The 23,928-nt window shown below is 40.5% G+C and overlaps 3 protein-coding genes and 1 non-coding gene across 10 annotated transcripts in view; 2 read left to right on the forward strand and 2 right to left on the reverse strand.

The window, feature by feature from the left end:
* Positions 1–351: 351 nt before the first annotated feature.
* On the reverse strand, positions 352–8,457 carry LOC146708079 (importin subunit alpha-1-like). 2 transcript variants are annotated; one of them, XM_085459812.1, is made up of 11 exons: positions 8,376–8,457; positions 7,957–8,070; positions 7,721–7,855; positions 7,180–7,268; positions 6,395–6,663; positions 5,028–5,122; positions 4,166–4,429; positions 3,543–3,776; positions 3,081–3,263; positions 1,604–1,753; positions 352–630 (listed from the first exon to the last, which is right to left on the reverse strand). In XM_085459812.1, the coding sequence occupies exons 2-11, from the start codon at positions 8,020–8,022 to the stop codon at positions 541–543; spliced, it is 1,575 nt and encodes a 524-aa protein (XP_085315938.1). In that variant the 5' UTR covers positions 8,023–8,070; positions 8,376–8,457; the 3' UTR covers positions 352–540. The 2 variants fall into 2 exon arrangements, with proteins under 2 accessions (XP_085315938.1, XP_085315937.1); XM_085459811.1 differs by having other exon boundaries at positions 7,715–7,855.
* A 296-nt stretch (positions 8,458–8,753) lies between these two features.
* On the forward strand, positions 8,754–8,826 carry trnar-ccg (transfer RNA arginine (anticodon CCG)). Its single transcript has one exon. It is a non-coding gene; the product is annotated as a tRNA-Arg (tRNA).
* A 700-nt stretch (positions 8,827–9,526) lies between these two features.
* LOC146708081 (uncharacterized) lies at positions 9,527–15,580 on the forward strand. Its single transcript, XM_085459813.1, has 5 exons — positions 9,527–10,002; positions 10,616–11,278; positions 12,190–12,276; positions 12,866–13,057; positions 13,573–15,580. Exons 1-5 carry the CDS (start codon positions 9,930–9,932, stop codon positions 13,758–13,760), a joined length of 1,203 nt encoding a protein of 400 aa, XP_085315939.1. The 5' UTR covers positions 9,527–9,929; the 3' UTR covers positions 13,761–15,580.
* A 3,717-nt stretch (positions 15,581–19,297) lies between these two features.
* LOC146708082 (nucleosome-remodeling factor subunit BPTF-like) overlaps positions 19,298–23,928 on the reverse strand; it is a 57,177-nt gene continuing 52,546 nt past the window's right edge. For 5 of the 6 annotated variants that reach the window (XM_085459810.1, XM_085459809.1, XM_085459806.1 and 2 more), the window contains one exon: positions 19,298–21,715. In XM_085459810.1, the coding sequence (XP_085315936.1) occupies positions 21,679–21,715 (37 nt within the window). In that variant the 3' untranslated portion in view covers positions 19,298–21,678. The other variant, XM_085459808.1, reaches the window with a different exon arrangement.

A 23,928-nucleotide genomic window follows, 5' to 3' on the forward strand; every position in this document is an offset into this window, starting at 1 on the left:
ACCCCAATATAAAATACAATATACTGCAAAACTGAAATTCCATCCAGACTATAGTTACTACACTGACACACCTTGTTTTTAAACCTAACAAAAGTAGAAATACAGTGTCACCTAGTGGTGGTGAAGACATACTGCCTGTTTAGCGCAACAAAACTGTGCATCTGAAATTAATCCACTAGTTTGCGCAAGCTTATTTAATAAAAATAAGTTAATATAAAATAACCATTATCATTAATGATGAATCATTATTAATTTTCTAATTAATTTTCTGTTTTATAAAAAAGCACAAGCTCATTGTTTGTTATACACACACAGGGAAACAGATGAAACATCAATCAATAAAACTCCATATGAATTAATAAATGTTTATTTACAAATGTTTTTTTTAAAAAACAAAACAAAACAACAACATGTATATTTATTTTTCTATGCTGTTAAGTACAAAGTTCAAAAGACTATAAAAATTCCCTCCCCCCAACAACAAGAACCACAATGCAACAATTACTATTTGTTTATGTTACAAAAAGATAAGTGGACATGTTAAAATTTAAAAGTGCTTTGGTCTTCGGGGATGTGGAAGGCATAGCAGTCTCCTCCAGCCTCAGGAATAACCGACTCTTCAACGTCATTCTAAAAGGCAAGTTTGAGAGAAGCATTAGACGACTAACCAAGTTATGGTAATGTTTCTGGGATGTCTCACGTACACACACTGAAGATTTTCAGACATGAGACAAATAAGATTGTTGGTTTCATCAGTCAGTTAAATTGTTGACATTTGTGATTCAGACACAACACCATTCAGAAATTAACCGTGCATGGCTGGACAACACAGAGCAGAGCACTCTCTGCCCATGTTGCTGTTGATGACAAAGCAGCTGCTTCTTCCCTGAAGAAGCTGGTTTTAGTTTCCTCTCTCTTTTTCCATATCACAATTAGATGGTGCAATCGTAACCAAGTTATGGCAATGTGGCCTGGCCTCTCTCCAAAACATGTCCCTATATTCCATCTGCTCCTGGATGTGAACATAAATGTCTACTCCGGTAGACTCGACCAAGAAGAGTGTATTCTTTTAGCTATGAAAGGGTCTCTGTAAAGTGGTTAATATTAAAAGGCAGACTGCGTACGGACAGGCTGCACTAGAGCCAAGATCAGTGAACCTCTAAGTGTTTTTGATTAGATTTGACTGATGACTCTACACATTTTTTTTTTGGTTCAGGCAAGAATTTAATTCAAAGTAAATCTAGATAATACAAAAAATAAACTGTTCACAGAAGGCGCATGAAGGGATTTTAAGGAGGGTGCTGAGTGGCAAAGGCGAACATCTCTTTGGAATTTTACAAATTATTTCTAAAAGCCTGTTTTATGTCTTTAAAAACAATTTAGACTGATGATTTATCTTTACATTTGTAAAATTAAGCAAGTTTTTAGAGATGCCCCCGTTCTAAACGAACCCACTGTGGTCTGTCAGCATCATTAATTTCAAGCTGCATACAGCTTCTTCTGAATGCTTTCATTGTCAGTGCTGAACACTGTTGCCATCAACCACTCTTCAAACCGATCTGACTGAGTATCTGACGGGAACCTTGTTAGGAGGAACACCTACCTCGTCAGAGAAGAATGTGTCTATAATATTAAGCGAGGACTTGTAGACTGCTTCATTGTCGTGGGACTGCAGTGCTTCAATCTTGTCCAAACCACCCAGCTCCTCAATCATTAGGCACAGTTTCTGAAGTTCTACGGTTTTTTTTGCCATCTGTGCAGAAAGGGAAATGCACGTTAGATCAAAGGTTTCCACACAGAAATGATTAACCTAACAGTTATCAGATTTTATTAGTGACCACCAACAATGTACCACTGAGACAATAACATGAGCAAATTCGGTACATCATTTTAATGTTTTCTAATCTCAGAAACTCAAGTATCCCAATTACCCAAAACTACTACACTGTTAACCTACAAAAACAAATGTCTCCTGTCAGGGGAGTGTATAAATCAACTAAATTCATGTGATTCACATTCCTCACAGAACCTGATTCCATACATTAGGTCCATTTCACTTCACTTCTTGAAACGTTGACTTTGTAATATTGCTAGAGTTCTGGCATTAAAGTTTTCCCTTTAAAAAAAAATAATACTTGAAATTAAGTCTAACAGTTCATGTTGCAAACCTAAAAACTAAATGACAATTACAACTCCAGATAAGGATAAAAGATTTTTTCAGGTTCCCTCATTTCTTGTTTTGAATGAGATATGAGCCATATTAGAGGCTCAGATTAAAATAGAAAAAACTTTCAATGCTACGAAGATCATTTCTATTATTATATTTTGACTTAGTTTTTAATGTTAATTTAACACACCAATGAAACTATGAATCTGACTTTTTGTCTACACACCTACTTGACTCGACTCAGTTTCAGTCGTTTTCCATTACAACTCAGTACCACCTAATGTGCCTGGAGTCATTATAGCAATGCAGCCTATAGTCCCATCATGTCATTTGTTTGCACAAACACAACACTACAATGTGTGTATAACTGCTGCTGCGGTGTATGGGTTTTGTCAGACTTGAGGATCACTGTGTTGTTTTTGTGTAGCCATTTCCCTCGTTTTTGGGTTTCGAAAAGGGTGGTTTTGATTTTTGTAAAGAAGTCACTCTCATGACTCATCGAGTGACAGCACTGATCAGCCAACGGGTGGCACGCAGTACGGTGATGTCACATTTCAGATCGCGTCAGATCACTTGGAACTAAAAAAAAGTACCTGGTACCAGGTAATACAACCAAATGGAAAGCCCTAAAAAACTGAGTGGAGCCGAGCTGGTAATAGAGGAAAAGGGCTGTTATATTTTAACCAAAAAAACTGCATAATTTTCTCTTTAAACATTACCTTTAATGTCTAACTGGTTGTTTTCATAAAACACTGAGTTGATTGGCTAGAGTCTAAAGAGAGACTCAGAATATGTCTGCGTTTTCAGCCAAGTTGAAATCTATTCCACACACCATTAACTCCACCATTCTGATTGGTTTCAGTTTAGAACTACCAAGCAGAAACTGCAGTTTCACTTTAGCCTTTTATTATACCTGTAAAATATTGTATATTGCATCCAGGATGACTAGAACAATCTTGCTGTCCTTGGTTATCAGCAGATTGAGCAGAGGCTCTAGCACATTGCAATGAACCAGGTAGGCCACCTGGTCCACTGTTCCACCGCTGGTATAATTGGTAACAGCCCACACTGCCTCTCTCTGCGTCTTGTAGTCTCCCTAGACAGGAAATCCATCAATTCAGTTTTTATATCAGAAAAATTATAAACAAAAATGATCAAATAAATAAATTGCTGAAGGTTACAGAAAAGTTGGGGGAAGATTCAATGACTATACTGATTAGCTACAGAGAAGTCGGTGTTTATAGCAGATCTATAAATAAAGCTCTATTTTATTTATTTCCTCCTTTGTTTTAAACACTGACAAGTTTAATATAAATGTATTTAATAATAAGGACACATGTAACAAGTCTGCTCTAATTTCTGGTAGCACTCTGACCTGCTGGAGGATCTCCACCAGGATGGGGATCAGGCCTGCATTTATAACTTCCTGAATCTGGTTGTCCTTGCCGGCGGTGATGTTGGACACTGTCCACGCAGCTTCTTTCTGGATGTTTGGCTTTGGGTGGCGCAGAAGGCTGGGAAACAATGCCAGAGAACCTGCATTCAGCACACACTGGGTCTGCTCATCTGTCCCAGTCACAATGTTGCCAAGTGAGCGCAGGGCTGGAGTCTGTGAGGTAGAGCAAGAGCAAGCTGATTATTTTAAGCACTCTCAATTTAGAAAGTATACGGAATACAATCACACACATCTGACCTTCATGTAATATAAATAAAACAGATTATATATAATGAAAAAGTAATGAAGAAAGAACCAAAGAGAATATTTCTATCTTTGTGTTCAGCATTGATTAGATGGAAGAAAGTGACTCAAGAGGCCATAGTGTATAACTTCAACCCCTGTTGTGAATTCTGGATATGCTGTTTTACCACCAACAGCTACAAACTTAACAGGACACCAAGCCTCTATCAGTCTCCATCATAGCATCTGAAATTAGTGGGAATGTTTGATAACTAAACAAATACAACAGTCAGAGTTTAATAAATTGCACTGCCACATACCACAATACTGATCTCCCCACAGGCGAGTAGCTGCACCAGACGGGGCACCAGGCCAGCCTGCACCACCACCTCTATCCTCTCATTGGTGTGATCGGTCAGGTAGGACACAGCCCAACAGGTGTCCGTCAACACCTCCTTGTCATCGTGATGCAGGAGGCGCACAAGGGCTGGAAGGAGCTCCAGCACCGCCTCCAAAGGAGGTGGGGGGTTCTTGTTCCGACACAGGTTGGATATGGTCCAGGTGATATTGCGCAGGTAGGCGGGCTGGTATAGTGGGTTTAGATTCAAGTGTTATTTTATAACAATGATCACAAATGTGATTATTAGTGAATTACTATAATGACATTAAATAGGTAAGTAACTCTTTTCGAGAGTCTTCAAACTGTACAAGCTCAGTGCCTTAAACAACATGGCCTCATAGTTAACAACACACCCAAAAATAAAAAACTTTTAGTAACACCTGCAAAAATAAAATGAGAGCAGCTCAGAGGGAACGCGTGCACTATGGATTACCCCAGTAAATAACTGCCTAATTTGCTCAAATCAAACCAGTGACCTCACTACTGCCAGCTAAAGGTGTGCATTACCCGTTGAACAGGAATAAAAAATTCACAGCTCATGCTGAGGCCTCATTGACACATTTTAAGGGGTAAATATCAATCTACTTGAGCGTCATTTTTGGATTGGTCTTTAATTACATATTTAATTGTTTATAGAATGCCAGAAAATTGCTGGTTTTGTATTTTGATATAAGGTATAGAAGCTGTTTGTTTCAACTTTTTCAGGTTTTTGATGTATTTATCGTGAGATAATTTAATACAAATGTCTGTTAAAGGCACAATAATATTTGATAGAAACTCACAGGAAATACAGACAGGTCAGGGGCTGACAGCAAAGCCAGGAGTGAATGGACACCACCATGTGAGATCACTAGGTCTCTGGAACTGGGCCCATCACCTAAATATAGAGGAAAAAAATCTTTAGAGTAATCAGAAAAAGGGCACATAAAGGCAGATACTTTGAAAGTACACATGGTTAGCAAAACTAAAATTTCAGACTTCTAGTTTTTAGCTTAATCATCTTTGGAAAATGGACCCAATGTGGGACTCAGCAACAACGCACTTTTTACTGTATACTAGTGGTGCAACGGATCAAAAATCTCACGGTTCGGATCGGATCGCGGTTTCAAGTCACGGATCAGATCCATTTTTGGATCAGCAAAAAAAGAAAAAAGACAAAATTTAACATTTACTTATTCACTTATTGAAGTATTTTTTGCCTGTTAAAAACATTCAACTCTAGACTCATTCCACGCAATTATTAAAAAAAAAAATTATGGTTCAATATAAGGCAGTATAGGGCTTTGTATCTACCACTCAATTCAATTTTATTTATAAAGCGCCAAATCACAACAACAGTTACCTCAAGGCGCTTTATATTGTAAGGTAGACCCTACAATAATACACACCGCTCATTATATCGCACTTCGCTGTGATATAATGAGCTGTCACGGTCACGTAGCTTACGTTGCCCTGGAGGTTCACCCAGTTGTAGTAGTTAGGGCAACAGAAGATGCCTGGGACAGTTCAGCCATAACTTTAAACTTTTCCTGGTCATACATGCTTGGAACGATCTTGTCACACTAAAGTGGACGTGAATGGGATATCATAGTGTGGCTCAAGCACGTTCATCATAGTTTAAACCCCTTGTTTTGCACAACGGAATACGGCCTCCCGTCTGCAGCTAAACACCCCAGTAGCTTTTGTAATAGTTTTAGCCCGGTCGGACTGGGCAGCAAAGGGCTGCTTAAATACCGAAAACGCCTCTGCTCCTCCACTTGGACCGCTAGCGCTGGCCATAACTATTGCTTGACAGACCCACCACGCGCACCATGCACATACTTTTTTTTCCCCTTCTTTTTCGAATCTTCGGATCACGTGCGTGCCGAACCGTGGAGTGGGATCGGTTCGGATTACGGATCAACCGTGATCCGTTGCACAAGTACTGTATACATACAGAAATGCACTTTAAAGCCTTTAATATCACAGGCTAAATGGAACTCCAGATGAACTAAAGTGGGCACAATTGTCCACAATAATCTACAATGCATCCTAAAATCAAAACTATCAGAGCATACACCCGGAACAGTGTAGGATGTAGTAATGCACAGAAGTACATAAAATAACATCAAATCCAAAGAAAGAGGTTGAGTTTTGTGAGCCACAGTACCTGCAATGTTACCCAGAGCCCAAATGGCCTGTTCGCTGATGTGCTGATGGGGCGATGTCACCAGGCTGATGAAAGCTGGAATGGCCCCTCCATCTATTACAGCAGAAGTCTGGTCTGAAGTACCTGAGGCAATATTAGTCAGGGCCCAAGCTGCCTCAAATTGGATGGGGGGGCATTCAGACAACGCCAGAAAACTAACAAACGTTGGGATGAGTCCAGCAGCAATGATGCTGTCAATGGGTGGCTGTTTTTCCCTGGAAAGTAGCCTTCTGTGAATCAGAAAAACACAGTTGGATCGTTGTTAAAATTGAAGTAACTTAAAAGTAAAGGAAAATCTATTTTCAAACTGTTTAATATCATTAATATAGTAATACCAGTGATATAACTACAGGCAGATAGATAGAGAGTGTTACAGAAACAGGACAAAGAATAATAATAGTACAGTGTACAACAAATAAACAAAGTTAAAGTGCCACAGGCCCATAGTGAGTCCCTTTTACTGGGAGAAAGCGCAAACATTTCATATATATACGACACCGATGTAAAAAAAATTATTACAAATTAGGTTAAGTTTAAAAAAGTAAAAAAAAACTGAGTGTGCAGAGTAGTGCAAATTGCACTGATTTAAAAAATATGTACACTATAATACACTACAAAAGCACAAGTACCTCATTACGCAACCTTTTTTTTTCTTCCAGCCTGAGGTTGTCACTGAGCAACTGTCTCACACATTCACACCCACACACAGTCAATTAACCCAGCATTACAAGTATTATAAGTATTACCTGGCTGCCTGCGTTGCCTGCAGCTTATGATCTAAATTCTCGCTGTTTACACCTCCGACAATTTCCTCTACTGTCCAGTGATGAGGAGGCTATGAAAACAGAAAGAGAAATGAAAGGGGATTACTGCCAATAAAACCAGAGCAGCTAAAAATAACACATTTAGAGGAACTTGCTTTGAATGTTTTTAGGTCATGGTAACTCAATCGGGGCAACATATCTCAATTATAAATAGACATTTTATAAATTATCTGAGATACATTTTTTTTAAAAGTCAACAGTCTGTTATCACCAGACAGACACCTGCTCCAAGATTTAGTGACCTTTGGATAATGCTTGAAAATTGAGCAGGCTTAGCTTTTGTTCTTCCTGTGTGCACGCTCAGCAGAGGTGTTCCTTTGGAAGCTGTTACATCCTGTTTATAACGAGTAAACTTCTCGAACTCCAATGTTTCAAACAAGTTAAGCAGCTGTGGTTATATCAGGTGGGTCACCTTTACTCTCACAGCCAAACCAAACACAGAGAACCTGCTGATTACCCTTACGTTGGGGTCTTGCTCTTGCAGAGGGGACGTTGGCTCGTCCAGAAGGCTGTGGACGTTTCTCCTCTTGAGGATGTGGTCATCCTTCTTGGCTCTTCGCAGCTCCACATTGACTTCCGCTCTTCTGCGCCTCAGCTCCTGATTATACCGACACACAAATAAAAGATATACCACAGCATTCAGCGCATTTGGGATACCGAATTAACTCTCTGACGTTTACTGCTAGGTTCAGAGCTTACATTAGCATCTTTTCCTTTATTTTTGAACTGGTTGAGTCTCGCTCCGTTGTCCGTGCCCGCTGACATTCCTGACCGTTGAGCAACACAATCGATTCCACTAAAATCAGACGCTACCTGTAATAATTTCACAACGACAAAAAATAAGCGGCAGCAGCCACGGTTGCTTTTAGTCTCAGGTGTCAACTAGTAAGCAGGCGCTGAGCTAGCTAACCAGGCGGTTGTCTTGAAGCCAAGCCGGTTATCTAACACCATGTGGCCCTTCAGATACAGGGTCTGTGTAATAATCTAAAAACCCGCTGAAACTCAGAAAACAAAGGTTATACACTGTATTAGCAATTACAAAAGCCCAATAGCAATTTCAATTAGAGAAAAAACAAATAAATGCACTATTAGCCACATAGCATGTACAACGTGCTTACCGTTCAGATTTCTTGTATTCTTTTAATATATGCACGACGTCATGTAACGACGTTCCAATTTTTCTGATTTTTAATTGGCCAGTTGGATTTTTTAGCACCGCCTCATTGGTCACGTTTAAGGAAAAGAAGCATCAAATATGTTGTCAAAGGCAACCGCTGTCAGTATCGCGAGAAAACCTGTTAACGTTTCTGTGTGTTAGCTTGTTCTTCGTGTGCTAAATGCTATTGCTGGGTTGTAAATGTTTTCATTGCGAATTATTCCTCTTTTAAATAAAAAATAAATATAATCTTTACTATTAAGTAAATGAGTAATATCACTGACTACATATTCGATTTTCTATTTTCATGACTGAATTTTCCACACTTGTGCTACGTAATGACCCAGTGGCCTAATGGATAAGGCATCAGCCTCCGGAGCTGGGGATTGTGGGTTCGAGTCCCATCTGGGTCGTATTTAACTTCCTTTTCGGGGTTCTGCTGTGAGCTCTTTCACAGACTCAGAAACAAGAATATTGGAACATTGGAACATCCGGTTGTACATTGTGTGATAATACTAACGAGATGAAATTTTTTTCTACAGTCATTGGGTTGAACATATGACTAGCGATGAATCCGGTAACAAGCTGTTTTCAACATTTTATGGTTTGTGCCTTGTTCATAAACCCATTCAATTGATCTGCACAGTTATATTTAATATATATAAAATGTAAAAAAAAAATTGAAAAGAACAAAAACCTCTCTATAGGTAACATACAGCAGATCTATGAAAAAAGGCCTCAGAGAACCTGTACCACAATATTATGGCCATCTAAACTGTCTGTAGCACAGCCACGGCCATCCTTGAGACAAAGGAGCAGTAAACCACCGTCTTATGCGACAGAGCAACAGAAATAGCAGCAGCTAACAGCTCTGTAAATATATTTGAATAACACAAAGTCATAAATATACATTCAAAATAGGTTATTTGCTTATATCCTGTTGACTACAGCCTATTTAACAATATAAACCAATATATCAGACATTAAAAAACACATCTGCCACCACTGTTTTCAGATGTCTCTATTTCTGCTCAGCAGAGGGCAGTGAATACACATGGATCAGTCAGATCTAAAAAACTGTATTTAAATTAAGTGAGGAAGGATGTTAACTTAGAAAGTCTTATTAGCTCTTGTTCCTATTTAGTACCTATTTAATAGAACTAGGTTAATTATTATTAAATAACTAAAAAGCAGAGTAATGTAACTTCAAACAGTCAACTGGAAACCACATCCCAGGAAAAGTTTCACTTTGAATAAAAACTGACTTTGTGTGAAGCAGACAATACGCACACAGTGTCACAGTTTCCCTCACAGGCTGTAAACAACACTGCGGGCCTATTCAGAATCCGTGCATGAATGAAAGGAGTGTCACGTCCAAGTGTTTATTTTCTGTGTTTGGGACGTCCCACCACCTCCCTTTTCCATCCCATCTCCTTCCTGAGAGCTCCTATAAAAATCCCAGGAATCCCAACTGTGTAGCAGACCCCTGAAAGTGTGTCCACAGTGAGCTTGAAGGATGGCAGGGATTACTTTGACGCTTTTGTTTGTGGTGTTTCCTCTTTACAACACAGAGGAGCATGTCGTTAATGGTGAGTGGATTATTTTTCTTAATCTTTTTTGAACGCTGTGTTCAGTGACATTAGTATCATTCATAAATAGCCTAAATATCTGTTATTACATGCAATTACAGATATACAATAGGCTTTAGATGGAGAGTGACTTGACTTCATGTTGTACCTTTTTTAGGTTTAACCCTGTAACATTAAGTGCATCATATTTGATAGATGAATTTCTGATACCCTTACATCACCAGTGTGATGTTTTTAACCCTAACCCTCTCATGTGTTTTTGTTTTGCTGAGCAATAAATTGCACAAAAATGGCAGATGTAGCAAAGAATAATACAAATTAAGACTCACATATGCAAATTCATATTTATTTATGTATTTTTATTTATCATAAGGTTCAATAAACACTCCAGTATTTTTCAAAAATTACAAATCTGTAATTATTTCAGGCATAACAGGGATAATATAGCATAATATTGTTTGTACTCTATTGATAATAGAGTAATGAGTAAGAATTCATCCAGGTTTCAAGGAAGGTCCACAATGGGTCAATTACACAAAATTCACCCATTGTTGTAGATCTCTTTTTGCCAAATTGTGCAACTAAATGGAAGCTTTGTTTCTTTCGACTGCAGGTCTGTACACGCTGATAGAAAAGGGTCAGAGCAGCTTTGTGGATCCAGCTCTGAGCAATCAGAGCAGACTGGTGGTTAAAGAGCCCAACCTGCCCATCAACGAACTCCTAGAGAAGAGCAGCAAGAGCAGCGAGTCCAAGTTCAGCCTCCATCCTCTTCCTTCTGCTGTGTGGCCCAAGCACACTGACCTGGCCCACATCCCCCACCACCACAGTCCCCACAGCAAGAGCAAAAAGGGCCCAAAGAGTGACCGTTCGGAGGAGCACAACAGCGAGAAAGCCAGAGGAGAAGTTGCTGGTCTGCATCCCAAAACCCAGGTCACTGCAGCTGCAGGTGCTTCCACCAACCGCACAGTACAGAAACCCAGTCAGGACGCTCAGTCCAACATCAGTCCTCCTCAACACGGCGAGCCAGAGGGACACCCCAACTCCAGACCCAGAGCGCCGCCGCAGACCCAACCTCAGGCTCAGCCACAACAACCAGCTGCTCCCCCGCGCAAAGATCCCCCCAACCGACGCATGGACCCAGAGGAGAACCGGCCGGGGAAGTCCAGTCTCTATCAGTCTGGCATCAGTGCAGCGACTCGGAACAACAGCCGCCCGCCGGTGATCTTTAACCGGCGCTCCTCCAGCCTGCTTTATCAGTTTGACATCATGCGGCGAGGTATGGGAGGATTTTTTGTTTTGTTTCCTGACCTCAAAATGTGACCTGTGCATAATTACAGAGCTGTCCAGATATCTTTTGATGGGATCTTTGAACCTTACTCCCTCCTGGGAGTATAGATTTTAAATTATTAAACTTGAATAAGACTGTAGCCAGATGGGAACATCTTTGATCTTTAATATTACAATATTTCTCACTCGTAACCATCTGCAGCCTCTGGCCTTTAAACAATATATATTACATGAGTGCAAATTATCAAAACAATAAAAACATTTGTTACAGAATGAAAAAGAGCTGCTTTGTGATGGTATTTTTCTTAGCGTAGTGTCATTAATGGAAAGTTGACATTTGATCACAAGAAAAGGCCCAAACTCAATTTTATTATAAACTTATAGTGGCAAAAAGTGGATCCTGCTGAGTTTAAATTTACACTGCTGTTTTCTTTCCTGTGCTTTAAATATCACTTTAATTATCACTTTGAAAAGTCCAATTTGTTGCTGTGCCAGTATATATGTCATGTATGCTGACGCAGGTCACAGAGTTCACACAGAGGGTTGTGATGAGAGCGGTGGCTTTGTCTTTTCCTCTAGTAGCTAATTAAAGTCTCCTGCCACTAATTATAACTAATTATAACCGCTTCCCTCAATTCTGGCTGTCAATGCGTCCCCTGTGTGCAGTCCAGTCGTGGTTATAATGAAACTAATGCAAAGCAAGAGGGAAAGCTCTGATTTTGTAGTTAAGGTTAAAAAATGTACCACCAGCGTGATCCCGAGACACGGTCCACCTCCTCCAGGCCCCTGCCGAGGAATGTGACGCCTCGGTTTCGTAATGACAGCCTCGTCTTTTCTAATGATGCTGGAATGAGAGTCAGTCATTCCCTGACTCGCTGTGTTTGTCCTACTTCCCCACAGAGTCCGACTTCACACATGACGCCGTCTGTGTGAGCGAGTGCAGGAAGGAGAAGGACGAGAAGGAGCATTACTGCTACAGTGAATTTGGTATGTGTCTAATGTGAGACAAAGACGGACTGGTTTTCAGTGCTGGTCTTCTTTATCACACACACACAAAATCACATTAACATGTTAGTCCTCTGGACTGTTGTTCCACCATCAAGTAAAGGCAGGGATTTATTCTGAGAATATCTCCAAAGTTGGTAAAGTTTGGATGGCTAATTTGCACAAGCTAGAGCAAAAATACTTAAATTTAATTTTTGGAGTTAACTCTCCTTTTTAAATGTACGCATTAACAGCTGAATATCTATCTGTGCCTTTAAAGTTTTGATAATAAAGAAATGTATACATGCAACAGCTGGATAATGAAACTATGACCTTTGAGACTAGATGTAGTTTCAAGGAAATGCATTATTCACACGCATGGTTATGTTTGATCACTTAGACGCCAAGGAGTTTAGCCTGAAGACCAACAGTTTTTATATTAGATGAACAAAACAGAGTGCTTTAGGGGTGCTGGCAGCTGAATTTTCACCTCATAAAAGCATCAAAAATATTGCTTCACCTTCAAAGCCTGAGTTATGATGATAGAAAAATCTGATATTTTAAGATCTGATCATGTTTTTCTCTAACATAGCTGTCAATGGGATTGTCCATGACATCGACGTGTTGCGCAGAGGAATCCGGCTCATTACGCTGATGGTCAGCAGTGATGGCTTCTACAAGATGAGCCGTCTGTACGTGACCCCTGACAGCTTTTTCTTCAAAGTGCGCCTTCTGGTCCTGGACACCTACAAGTGTAGCAAGCCATGCCCTGACATCAAACTAGGTAGGTGTTGCAGTGTAGCTCCTTAGCTCTAAAGAACAAAAAACAGGCTTCATCAGAGAAAAACAGTCAACTGTCTGAATCCTTGCAAAGCATTACTGTGCCGGTTGAGCTCTCCTGAACGAGAATAATAGCGGTGTCCCTTTTAATTATGTTCATTTGTTGTTGGTTATGCAGTGTAGTTAATTGAATGATAAATATCATTTAATATTTACTCATATTTATAGTGTCTTCTAGCTGTTCAGTTCTTTGTTCATGAGTAATCAAGAGATGAGATTAAAGTAACAAATCGTGGGAAGTACAGAGTTTGATAATTGATATTTTACACGAATGCAACTCTTGAGACCCATAAATTAAAAACCATGTGACAACTTAACACCAAAGCGTCACTTTGTGGGATGTGGGAATTCCTTTTCCCTGAGATCAGCAGAACGTGTTTAGTGCAAACACAAAAATTGTTTGACTTTGCACTTTTTCCCCCCTCCGTCACTTCAACGTTCGCTCTCTTTCTTCCCAAGGGACCAGATACGTCATAATGGGTCAGATCTACCACCGAAGACGCCACCTCCCCTCTGAACTCCTGAACCTGCTGGGTGGTAAACTGAAGCCCGGGGACGGCATCCTGAGAAGCAACAGCTACGTCAAGAGATACAACAAGCGGCGACACCAGAAAGCTCTGGAGGCCACGCGCTCCAGGTGTAGGTGAACCAGAGATAAGACTATCGCCCCTCGCTGCAGGGGAAGAGACACTGCAGCAGACGTGAACTGATCTCACGTAGACAGAAGACATGTGGCGAAAGCATCGATTGAGTTTCATATGGACTGCTCTGATGCTAGCCAAGGACTGGATCATCTCCTTTTTACCGATCTTTGAAAATCCACAGTTGCTGGCTTGTGATCTTTTTTTTTTCTTTCTTTCTTTTTACAGAAAACACAAGCAGCTACAATTAAATGGGTTTTATGATGTTTTTTCCATGAGGCAAATGTTATTTTGTCAACATACAAACTCTTCATCCATTCATGGCTGGTTCATGAAATCCTTGCATTAATAAGGCATTGCATGTTAAAGGGAAATTTGGCTCATCTTTAGTTCACATATTACCGAGTGGGAATATTTTTATGGAAGAGTAATGCTTTTACTTGAGAAAAGGGTTTTCTGAATAAACATTTAAATAGTAAATCATAACCTTTAACCCTACAATATCAGGATATTTGATTTTTGTCTTTAAAAAATCATTCTCATAGTACTCGGGGACATTTTGCATTTCTCTTCTCCCCCCAAAGAAATTCTTTCTTTAAATTCTCTAGATGATAGGGTTAGGATCCAAACATTAAGGCATTTAGGGTACACAGACCACAGGATGTTACAGAGATAATTATCTCAGCTTTCCTGTAAAACTTTGCATAAAAAAAGCAGAGAAAGCCCCTCATTCCTTCAATTTAATGAGTGTAACAGTGTCCCCCTTACATAGTTTCCTCCAGTCATACTTTGGTTTGGTCTTTGAGAAATATACATGGTATTGCTAGATGAACTGTGGAATATGCTGTTAATTTAACAAAAACAAAACGTTTTTTTCCTTTAATTAAAAGTTTGCTCTGTATTTCCACAATAACCTAACAAAACAAAGACATGGAGCAAATCTGGTTAAACTGAAACACTTCTACGCACGACTGTTCCAAAATTACTCCAAATCCTTTTTTCCCCTGTAATTAACAGTTTCTATAACCTTTTGAAGACTTATAACATGTAAATCTTGCTTTAATTAGCCAATGGATGCAAAATATTGTATGGCATTGGACTGTGTTGGTTTGCAACACTCAGTCCTGTGCATGGCGTCACTGTGGGTTGATAATGGCAAGCAGGAAATGCAATAATAAAAGGAAGGGAATTGGGGGCCTTAAAAGCAGCACCAAACCTTCAGTGGAGGAGGAAGAGGAGGGGGAAAAAAAGACAAAAAGTGAGCAGAGATTTTGCATGTCACGAGAGTGGCTTACTTCTTTTAGTTTAATTATATATTTCATGATGATGTCTGGCTAGGTCGACTGGGACATCAAAAGGAGTCTTGCTGAATGAGGAGGAGGAGGTACGCTGTTGTTGGGAGTACGCCATAAATCTAATCGCGGGAATCTGATCCTCCGCACACCTGGACACACGACTGAAAGAAGTGCCTCCGTCACAGCTCCTTTTTGGAGTGCCTATTGCTTTCCTCTCTTGCAAACAAACACATACTCCTCTTGGACGGTGAGCATTCAAAGTATGTCGGCAGGATCAGAGGAAACGTGAGGTGGGGAGCAAAGAGGAGGAGGAGGAGGAATACAGACAGTTGTGTAAAATAATGCAGGGAGAGAAGTGAAATTGTAGAGACCGTGTTGTTGCGTCTGTCTTTCTTATTTAATAAAAAATCCCAGGCTCAACTGTAGTATGACCCTGAGCTCATGCTTCTTAGGAGAGGGAAAAGATTTGCACTGAACGCTTACTTTGCTTTACTAAACATGAACTCAATAAAAGTGTGTATTTGTTTTGTACTGTGGCCCTGCGAAGAATTTATTTATCTTTAAACCAACACCCCCTGGCTCGTTCAGTCACACGTACACTACCAACAGTGATCCTTATTGTCATTCCCACTGAGAGCCGGACAAGGAGTCACCAACCTAATTAGAGTTTAGCAACCAAAGGTCTTGGCCTGGCCTCCACGAAGAGAGAGACTGACTTGGGAACTTGGATGTTGATCCAGGGAGTGCTGAGCCTCTTTTCTCCCTCTCTGCATGTATGTCAGCCCAGGTCAGTTCCCAGGCTCGATGAAGCCCCTATCTGGGATCAGCGCTGGAGGGAACAGATGCATACGGGCAGGAAACAGGAGCCTGCTGCACATTGTTGCTACTATCACAGCGGGAGCACATTCCTCATGACAGAGGATGTAAAGGAGGGGGAGGGGAGAAAAAAGGGAGGGGAGGTTGGGTGAAAATATCTATGAGCTGCTTCCTGTGTGAACGCCCCTCACAACCAACTTCGGGCTTGTGGTCATCTGCGTCCATTTGAATCTCTGGATCCATTTAGTGGTGAGTGGAGAGTTAAAGAGTCGGGGGTGGGTTGTGGAGAGGGGTGTGTGAGAAAAGTGAAAGATCAAAGCAGGAGGTGGCTGGATGTGTCATCTTGGTAATTTCATCACAGGAATAGATGGTGTGTCTCAGCGCAGGGGTCATGACCTTGTCCCTCATGCTTGCCTTGAGCATGCAGCTAACAATTTAAGCTGAAAGCTGAACTTCATATTTGGAGTCAGATCAACTCACCAAGTACCAAAGAGGAACAATTAGCTGTGGCTCCTGCAGAGACCCCTGTTTCAGTTGCTTCAGACTGCCTCTCATCTAACCTCTCTATAAAACAGTTCCCAACAAGACAAGTGTTTCTCATCATGTCAATTCAAATTACCATGGGTCACTGGGAGTAATCTACCCCAGTTTGCCCAGTTAATAAACCAGTATTGTTTTAATGCAAAAACAGGTGTAGATACAGATATCGAAAGTAATGTTAATATGTAATTTCCAAGTAATAAAGTAGCAAGAAGTCAGTGAATTTGTGTTGCGGTGTACCCCAAGGTTCTATTCTTGGTCCTGTTTGGTTTACTGCGTGCATGCTTCCTTCTCAGGAAATGATGATATTCCCTTTGCATCTTTTTTTTTTTTAATTGAATGCATTATTAGAGAAAACATGATAAGAGGGGGGAAGAGATGGAATATGCATCTTAGTTAAGCTATGTAAAATAGATAAAATGTTGCAAATGTATAAATTCTTAATAACTGAGCTTCCAGATTGGAAATTAGATTTCTCCAAAGGGTGGCTTGGCTCAGCCTAAGGGTGAGAAGTTCAGTCATTGAAGAGGGACTCAGAGTAGATAAATGCTACTCCTCCACATTGAAACGAGCCAGTAGACGTCATTTGGGGATCTGATAAGGATGCCTCCTGGATGTCTCCTGCGTGTAGTGTTCCGGGCAGATCCTGCTAAAGGCCCCAGAGTAGACACAGGACATGCTGGAGAGATTATGTCTCTCGGATGGCCTAGGAACACCTCGGTGTTCCCCAGGTTGAGCTGGAGGAGGTGCCTTGCATTCACCTGTCACCCGTTATATAAGGACTGCACTCACCTACAGCTCACTCTTTCTTCACTCCCACATGGGTTGGCAGCTGAGGAGAGTTTCTGTTGAGTTTCCCGAGTTCATGTATTAATTTGAGTTACTGAATGACTTAAGTCATACTTTATTTCCTTTCAGAGTTAACAGTCCATGTGTGTCTTTCCTTTACACGCATTATTCAAATAAAACGAGAAACCTACAAGTAATTGCTGACTGTTCATTCTCATCCTGACCGGATAAGCCATGAGGGTAACAACCTCCAACCTCCTCTGAACCTTCCTCCAGAACAGTTGTTTTATTAAAAGCTATGAGCAGATTTATTTTAAAACATGGACCTCGGCCCAGCGTAGATGTGATTACCGTTTGGAGATGCTCCAGATCCTGAACTAAGAATTTTTGGAGGGATTCTTTCCATTGTGAGATTTGAAAAAAATGGCCATTTTTACTCAAATGGTTACAAATTCAAAGAAGAAAAAATGTGAGAGATCATCCTGTTGTTCGTTCATGCACAGTGGTCGAGCATTTCTTTTGTGCTGAAAATTGGCTGTTTATATTTCATGCTTAATTGGAGACTATGCATGCTGTTATTTCATCTCATTGGCTGTGGTTTTCTCTTTAAAAGTGTCAGTAAAACATCCCTGGACTGCTTACAGTTCTGCTCTTGATCATTAAGTTATCAATATGGTCATGTCTCACTGATTCAAAGGGAAGGGACGCTTCTTGTATGGACTGAAAATGTTATATTTATATGCAGTAACTTATTTCAAAATTATTATCATACCTGCCTGAATTGCTGTTTGGGGTTTAAAGTTAGAATTAACTTTAGATTAACGTAAGGGTTCGATAGTTAAACATGGTGGCTAAAATTAGGTTAAGATTTTGGTGTACACTTTATGTGTACACTTATCAGCTCTCTTATTAGGTACAACCTGCTAGAACTGTATTTAATTGCTTTCTCTTTCAGAACTGCTTTCGTTCTTCAAATTCACTAAGGAGAGGAAACATGGCTCAAAGATTTTTGTCCATGTTGACACAACAGCATCAAACAGTTGCACCTCCAGGGTGGGAATTGTCCATTCCACCATATCCCAAAAGCTCTATTGGGTTGAAATCTGATGACTGTGGAGACGGTATAAGTACAGTGAACTTACTGTCATGTTGAAGAAACACGTTTGAAAAGACTTGTAATTTGAGACATGGCGTTATGCTTTTGTAAGCAGGCATCAGAAGAATACACTGTTGTCACAAAGGGATGGACATGATTAACAACAATACTCAGGTAGGCTATGGTTTTTAAAGGGGCACACAGTGTACCAAGAAGACATCCCCAACACCACTTGATACAATGCTGGATGGACTCATGCTTTTGTGTTGTTTATAACAAATTCTTGATGTTACCACTTGAACCCAATTTTCAATTGTCCAATTTTGGTGAGCGTGTGTGAACTGTAGCCTCATCTTCCTGTTCTTAGCTGACAGGAGTGGCACCCAGTGTAGTCTTCTGCTTTTGTAGCCCATCTGCTTCAAGGCTTCTTGTGTTGTGCATCCAGAGATGCTCATCTGCATACCATGAGTTACATGAGTTACTGCTGCCTTCCTTTCATCTAAAAACAGTCTGTGCTCTGACCCCTGGCATCAACAAGACATTCTCACCCAGAGAACTGCTGCTCACTGGGTATTTTCTCTCTGTTTAGAGTTAGATCCCATCAGTTTCTAAAGTACTCAGACCAGCCTATGTGACACCAACATTATGATCAGCTTGAACTTCAGCAGGTCTTCTTGACCATGTCTACAAGCCTAAATGAGCTGCTGCCATTTTGGGTGATTGGATGTTTGTGTTAACGAGCAATTGAGCTGCCGCAGGTTGCAAAATGACTGGTGAGGCTACGTCCTCACAAAGAGCCATTCAAACATACCTTTGTCTGCGTGGGGGGACACAGAGTGGAGCAGACAGAAGTCTCTTTGGGGGAAACACTGATCGAAGACATTTGTTTTAGACAAAATATGAGAACTGCTCATCCAAACAACCTTAAACTCGACTAAAACAATGCACGAAAAAACAAAAACAACCTTGTATCAAGCTTAAAAAGCAGAGGCAATGAGAGAAAACACTGGTGTCAAAAACATTACTTTATTATCTAGGATGAAATGTCCTATCAAGTACAAAAGAGAATCTCCTCAGAGTTGCCACAATCTGTTAAAAACATAGAGTACTTTTATCTGCAGTTACGTTTTTTTTTTCTTTTTTCCAACATTACTCAAAAAACTGAGAACTTTTCATTGATATGAATAAATAATACAAGAAATGCAATGTCAATATAGACGTTATGCTGAACTGGTTGGTTTCTTACAAAAAAGAAAAACTCTGTACAAGAGTTACTGTGTCACTCTACCCCGTTCAAAACCTTTATGCTCACAATATGCAGCACTTTTAATATAAAGGGCAATTTCACCTAAATGTAGAGTTCACTCTAAAGAGAAAAAAATAGACAGTTAAAATATACAGGCGGGCTTAGTTGCTGGTTCAAATAGTGAAAAATAAAAGTTTCTACTGCTCTAAAAATCTCTCATCTCTACATATTTGGACAGCAATAATATACAATAGAGATTACAAACAGTGGATAAAGCACATTATCGTCAGATTAGAAAGTGACCCATGTTTGAAAAGACAGACATATGAAAGACATACAAACACACAGAAGATGACAGAGGCTACTTTATCTCTCAACTCTAATTAAAACACCCGGAAATGTAAAAACTTTACGAGTAAAACTGAAACGTTTCCTGATTATAAACAGTCTCCAACATATAAACTAAAAGACAACTGCAACTTTGCCTTTTAACGGCTCCCCTCCTACAAAACGGATGATCACAAATTACAAAAATGCTCCCAGAAATGCCAAAAATGCAGTTATAAAATTTTCATACAAACCCCACGGTACAAAGACTCCCCAGTCCCCCCCACTCCACTCGGAGTTTACCCTGCTGCCGCGGACCGCAACATAACTGAGTTGATTGTGAGTGGAAAAGTCCATTACCCAATTACTTAACCATGCTTTGAGGCAGAGTTGAGAGACAGATGTGAGCCAACCTGTCAGCTTCAGTGAATTATGCTGGAAGAAGTGGCTGAAAGATAAGGAGAGACAGACTTACAGACTCAGCCACCGACAGAAACGGACACCGGAGTTCGATGAGAGGAGGGTGGAGTACTTGTAGGTCGGTTAAGCCTCGTACAAGTTTCACCTTCCCTGAAGGCCTTTTAAAAAATAAAATAAATCCCCCTCCCTCTCCTCATACGTGGACCTTTGCCTCTTTCAACTAGTCATGTTTAAGGAGGCACAAAACTAGCTAACTTTTTTTTAAACTTGCATTTTAGAAGAACACTAAATGGAAAAAAGGTCAAAAGAACGGCAGGATGCTGTGGGTGGGGCAGCTTATTTTGGGTGTTCCCTGTGGAAATCAACATGAAAGCACTGCTGCACTGAGACTAAATGAAGACCCCCCCTCACATGAGGTCCAATTTTTTTTTTTTTGTACAAAATTGAGCTTCTGTTACAGGGGGCTCATCTCAGCATCAGCAGGCTGCTTCGATAATATACAGTGAAATGTGACCCTGAAAGACACACTGAGTTATACGAGGCTGATTCATGCTTCATGCAGCAGTACAAACCTGAAAACAATGTGGTCAGTATAACTAGGTCTAATGTAAGGTGATGCTGCGTCTTCAGGACTGGCTGAATGAAGCTGGTCTGCAGTGTCGACCTATCTTTGTGGGGTTATTATTTTTTCCTGGCAAAAACAAAGGTGGCGCTTATTGAATATGAGGGAAGTCAACTCCAAATTGCACATTTAGCTTCAGATGAAACATTTCCCGACATCGGCTGTGCACGTTTTACAGCAGTTTCCAGTTGAAGCAGTGGCTAAAATTGAGCGGGATGTTTGCATTGTGAAAACGGGACAGGATGAAGTTAAGAAAGGGGGACAGAAGGTGACACTTTGCTATATAGGATACACAAAACAAACAAACAAACAAACAAACAAACAAACAGCCATCAGCTACAGAATGAACTTCCAAGAGTCTGCTGCTGCTTTAAAGATAAGACTGCCACCGACCATCCAACGAGCGCTGCTGCCTCGCCATCTGCGCTCTGCAGGCTTTCTTCTCATGGAGGGGCTACACTGGCAGGGATGGCTGATTGGGATGTAAAAGGCTGCCAGAGAGTAAGTCTGCAACTGCCCTGCCCCTTGGTATGAAGACGACACTGACATTTTTGATGACAAATGAACCTTTTTCCAATTCACTTCTTTCTTCTCAGCACTGCAGGTGCCAGGTGAGGTGTTGTGTGAGGTGGGGGCGCCGTTCCTCCAGAGAGGAGTCGGGTTCGGACGCAGCCTGACTTGGACCACGCTTCTTAATCAGTCAGAGGAAACCACAAGCCGGGTCTGTGTGACACCTGGTTTGTTTAGTTTTTGTTTTGTTTTTTTAAGCAGAGCTAAGAGGCAGCTGACTGCAGCTTGTTGTTATGTGACCTACAGAAACAGGCAAAGAGAGGAGGAAGAACACAGTTGGAAAACTTCTTGTTGTTGTTTTTCTTCTTATTTTTTTTTATTAAAGGCTTTACAAAGTGACAAATATGTGACTAGGGGAAAGTACAAAAAAAAAAAAATGCAATAGCAAAACATGTATTGGATGCCAGTGGGTCAGACGGGTTGTTGCAGACCAAGCAGCCATGTTGGTGAAATGTTACTGAAATGTGTGTTTTTGATGTCGACCCAACAATAAGTATACAGAGTCTTTTTTTTTTAAAAAAAGATTTATTTTTATTATAGTGGAGACCGCTAAGCTCGTCATATTCTGAATATGAAAGCTAAACTAGATTTTTTTTTTCTTCACTCTACTTTGTTTTTACAGCGTAAACCATTATTTCCTTTATAACATAAAACATATTCCTTCACAAAAAAGATAAAATATGAACATGAAATATAATACATGGGTACAGCCAATAAAGAAAATGTAATGAATGTCAAAAAAAAAGAAGAAAAAAAAGAAATGAGGTAAAAATGTTCTGCAGCATGTTATAATGACAAAAAAAAAAAAAGAAAGAAAAGAACAACAGTTCTATCAAAGCAAAAGTAAAGTGTGTGTTTGTGTCGCTCACGTGTGATTTTACAGTCAAAATCAACACCTGTGATCAGAAACTGAATCTCAGAGACCAACAAATTTAGCAAAACTTCTTTTTGCCTCAACAAAATGTCATCTGGTGGAAGAGTGTAAAAAAATACATTTTCCCTTGAATGGTTTGTGTGACCAACATGGCTGCCATTGTTTTGTTTTTAATGTTTTTAGACAGTAGAAACTTTTTTTCTCCTTTATTTGCTTTTAAAATAAAAAAAATGATCACACCTAACGTGTGTCTTAATATATGCACTTTCTTACAAAGTTTTTAATGCTGTTTCTTTTAAAACAAGTGAAAACAGCAACATCCAGGATAGCGAATTATGTTTTGTTTGTTTTTAAGAGTGACCCCGGCACCCAGGAGTCTGACATCACAATCTGCAAGAGAGAGACAGAGAGAGAGAATGGATGACGTCAGTACATGCAGGTGAAGTACGTCGCCACCTCAAGCACATAAAGCTGGATGCAGACCACAAGACTTACTGAGCCCATTAAAACATCGTGGCTCAAATGCTCACAGGCGCTCCATCTTCTCAGTTAGGAGACGCCCGCTACCCTCCTCGCCCTATTTAATCAAACTAATGCACACACACACAAAGAAAGCCACCTGAAAGATAATGTGACTGCATTCCTGCCATCTTGTAGAGTGCATCCAACCAAAGCAATCACATGGCACAGCGAGGACAGCTCAGTGAGATGAGTTCAGAGGCACGACCAAGCACAGGCAGACAGTGGAGAAGGTGTCGGGTATAAAGGTGCATCTAAACAGGTCTGACTTCCACAGATCCTTCCCTACGCTCTGTCATACGACATGTCGGGTTGAATGGTAGAAAGTGGGCTTTTTATGTAGCTGCCAGCATGAAGTGCTCCGACGACACGATGAAAGCCTGAGCAGGTTTGTTGTTAGGAGTGCAAAGATGAGCTGACTGAAGCCTGAATGTGTGAAAGTGTGAAGGTCGCACTGATAAACAGTGAAGGTGTGAATGAAAAGAAAGAAAAAAATATATCCAGTAATTAAGCAAACACAACTCCAGCAAAACATTATCAACGACTATATAAATCTGACAGAGTGAAAGATTTGAATTAGACGTTTCTATTCGTTTCTTTCTGAAGTGTGTATTCCTCATCCGGTTGGTGTCAGTGGATAATGTGAAATCTGTTACAAATACAGGATGCTGTGCCGAAAACCTCCTTGCGATCGGTTTTGGTCACTTGCAGGTTGCCGCAGTCGCCGGCAGTTTGCATGGAAGATGGCGAATTGTCTGCAAACTGCTCCCTGAGCTTTATGCAAAACAGAAATAGGGACTTCAAAGTGAAAGCTCTGCTTTAATGCTCCAACCAAAACATCTGAAAAGGCCCAACTTTTACTCGTGAGAGCAAACGTTCTCCGTTTCCGATCTGCATCGCACTTCTTCGTTTCTTTATGGCTCAGACAGCGAGCGGCCAGTGTTTGTCAGCATTTTCCATGCAGACTATTGGCAACTGTGGCAACCTGCCTGCAACCTCCAGCAACCACCTATGAACCAGGTTTCCCTAGCGACTGGAGGTTGCCAGGGAGTTCTCTGAC

This window comes from Copadichromis virginalis, linkage group LG6 (assembly GCF_057382275.1).
Source record: "Copadichromis virginalis isolate Kocher_CV1m ecotype Utaka linkage group LG6, C_Virginalis_male_GT1.1, whole genome shotgun sequence".
NCBI classification, from domain to species: domain Eukaryota; kingdom Metazoa; phylum Chordata; class Actinopteri; order Cichliformes; family Cichlidae; genus Copadichromis; species Copadichromis virginalis.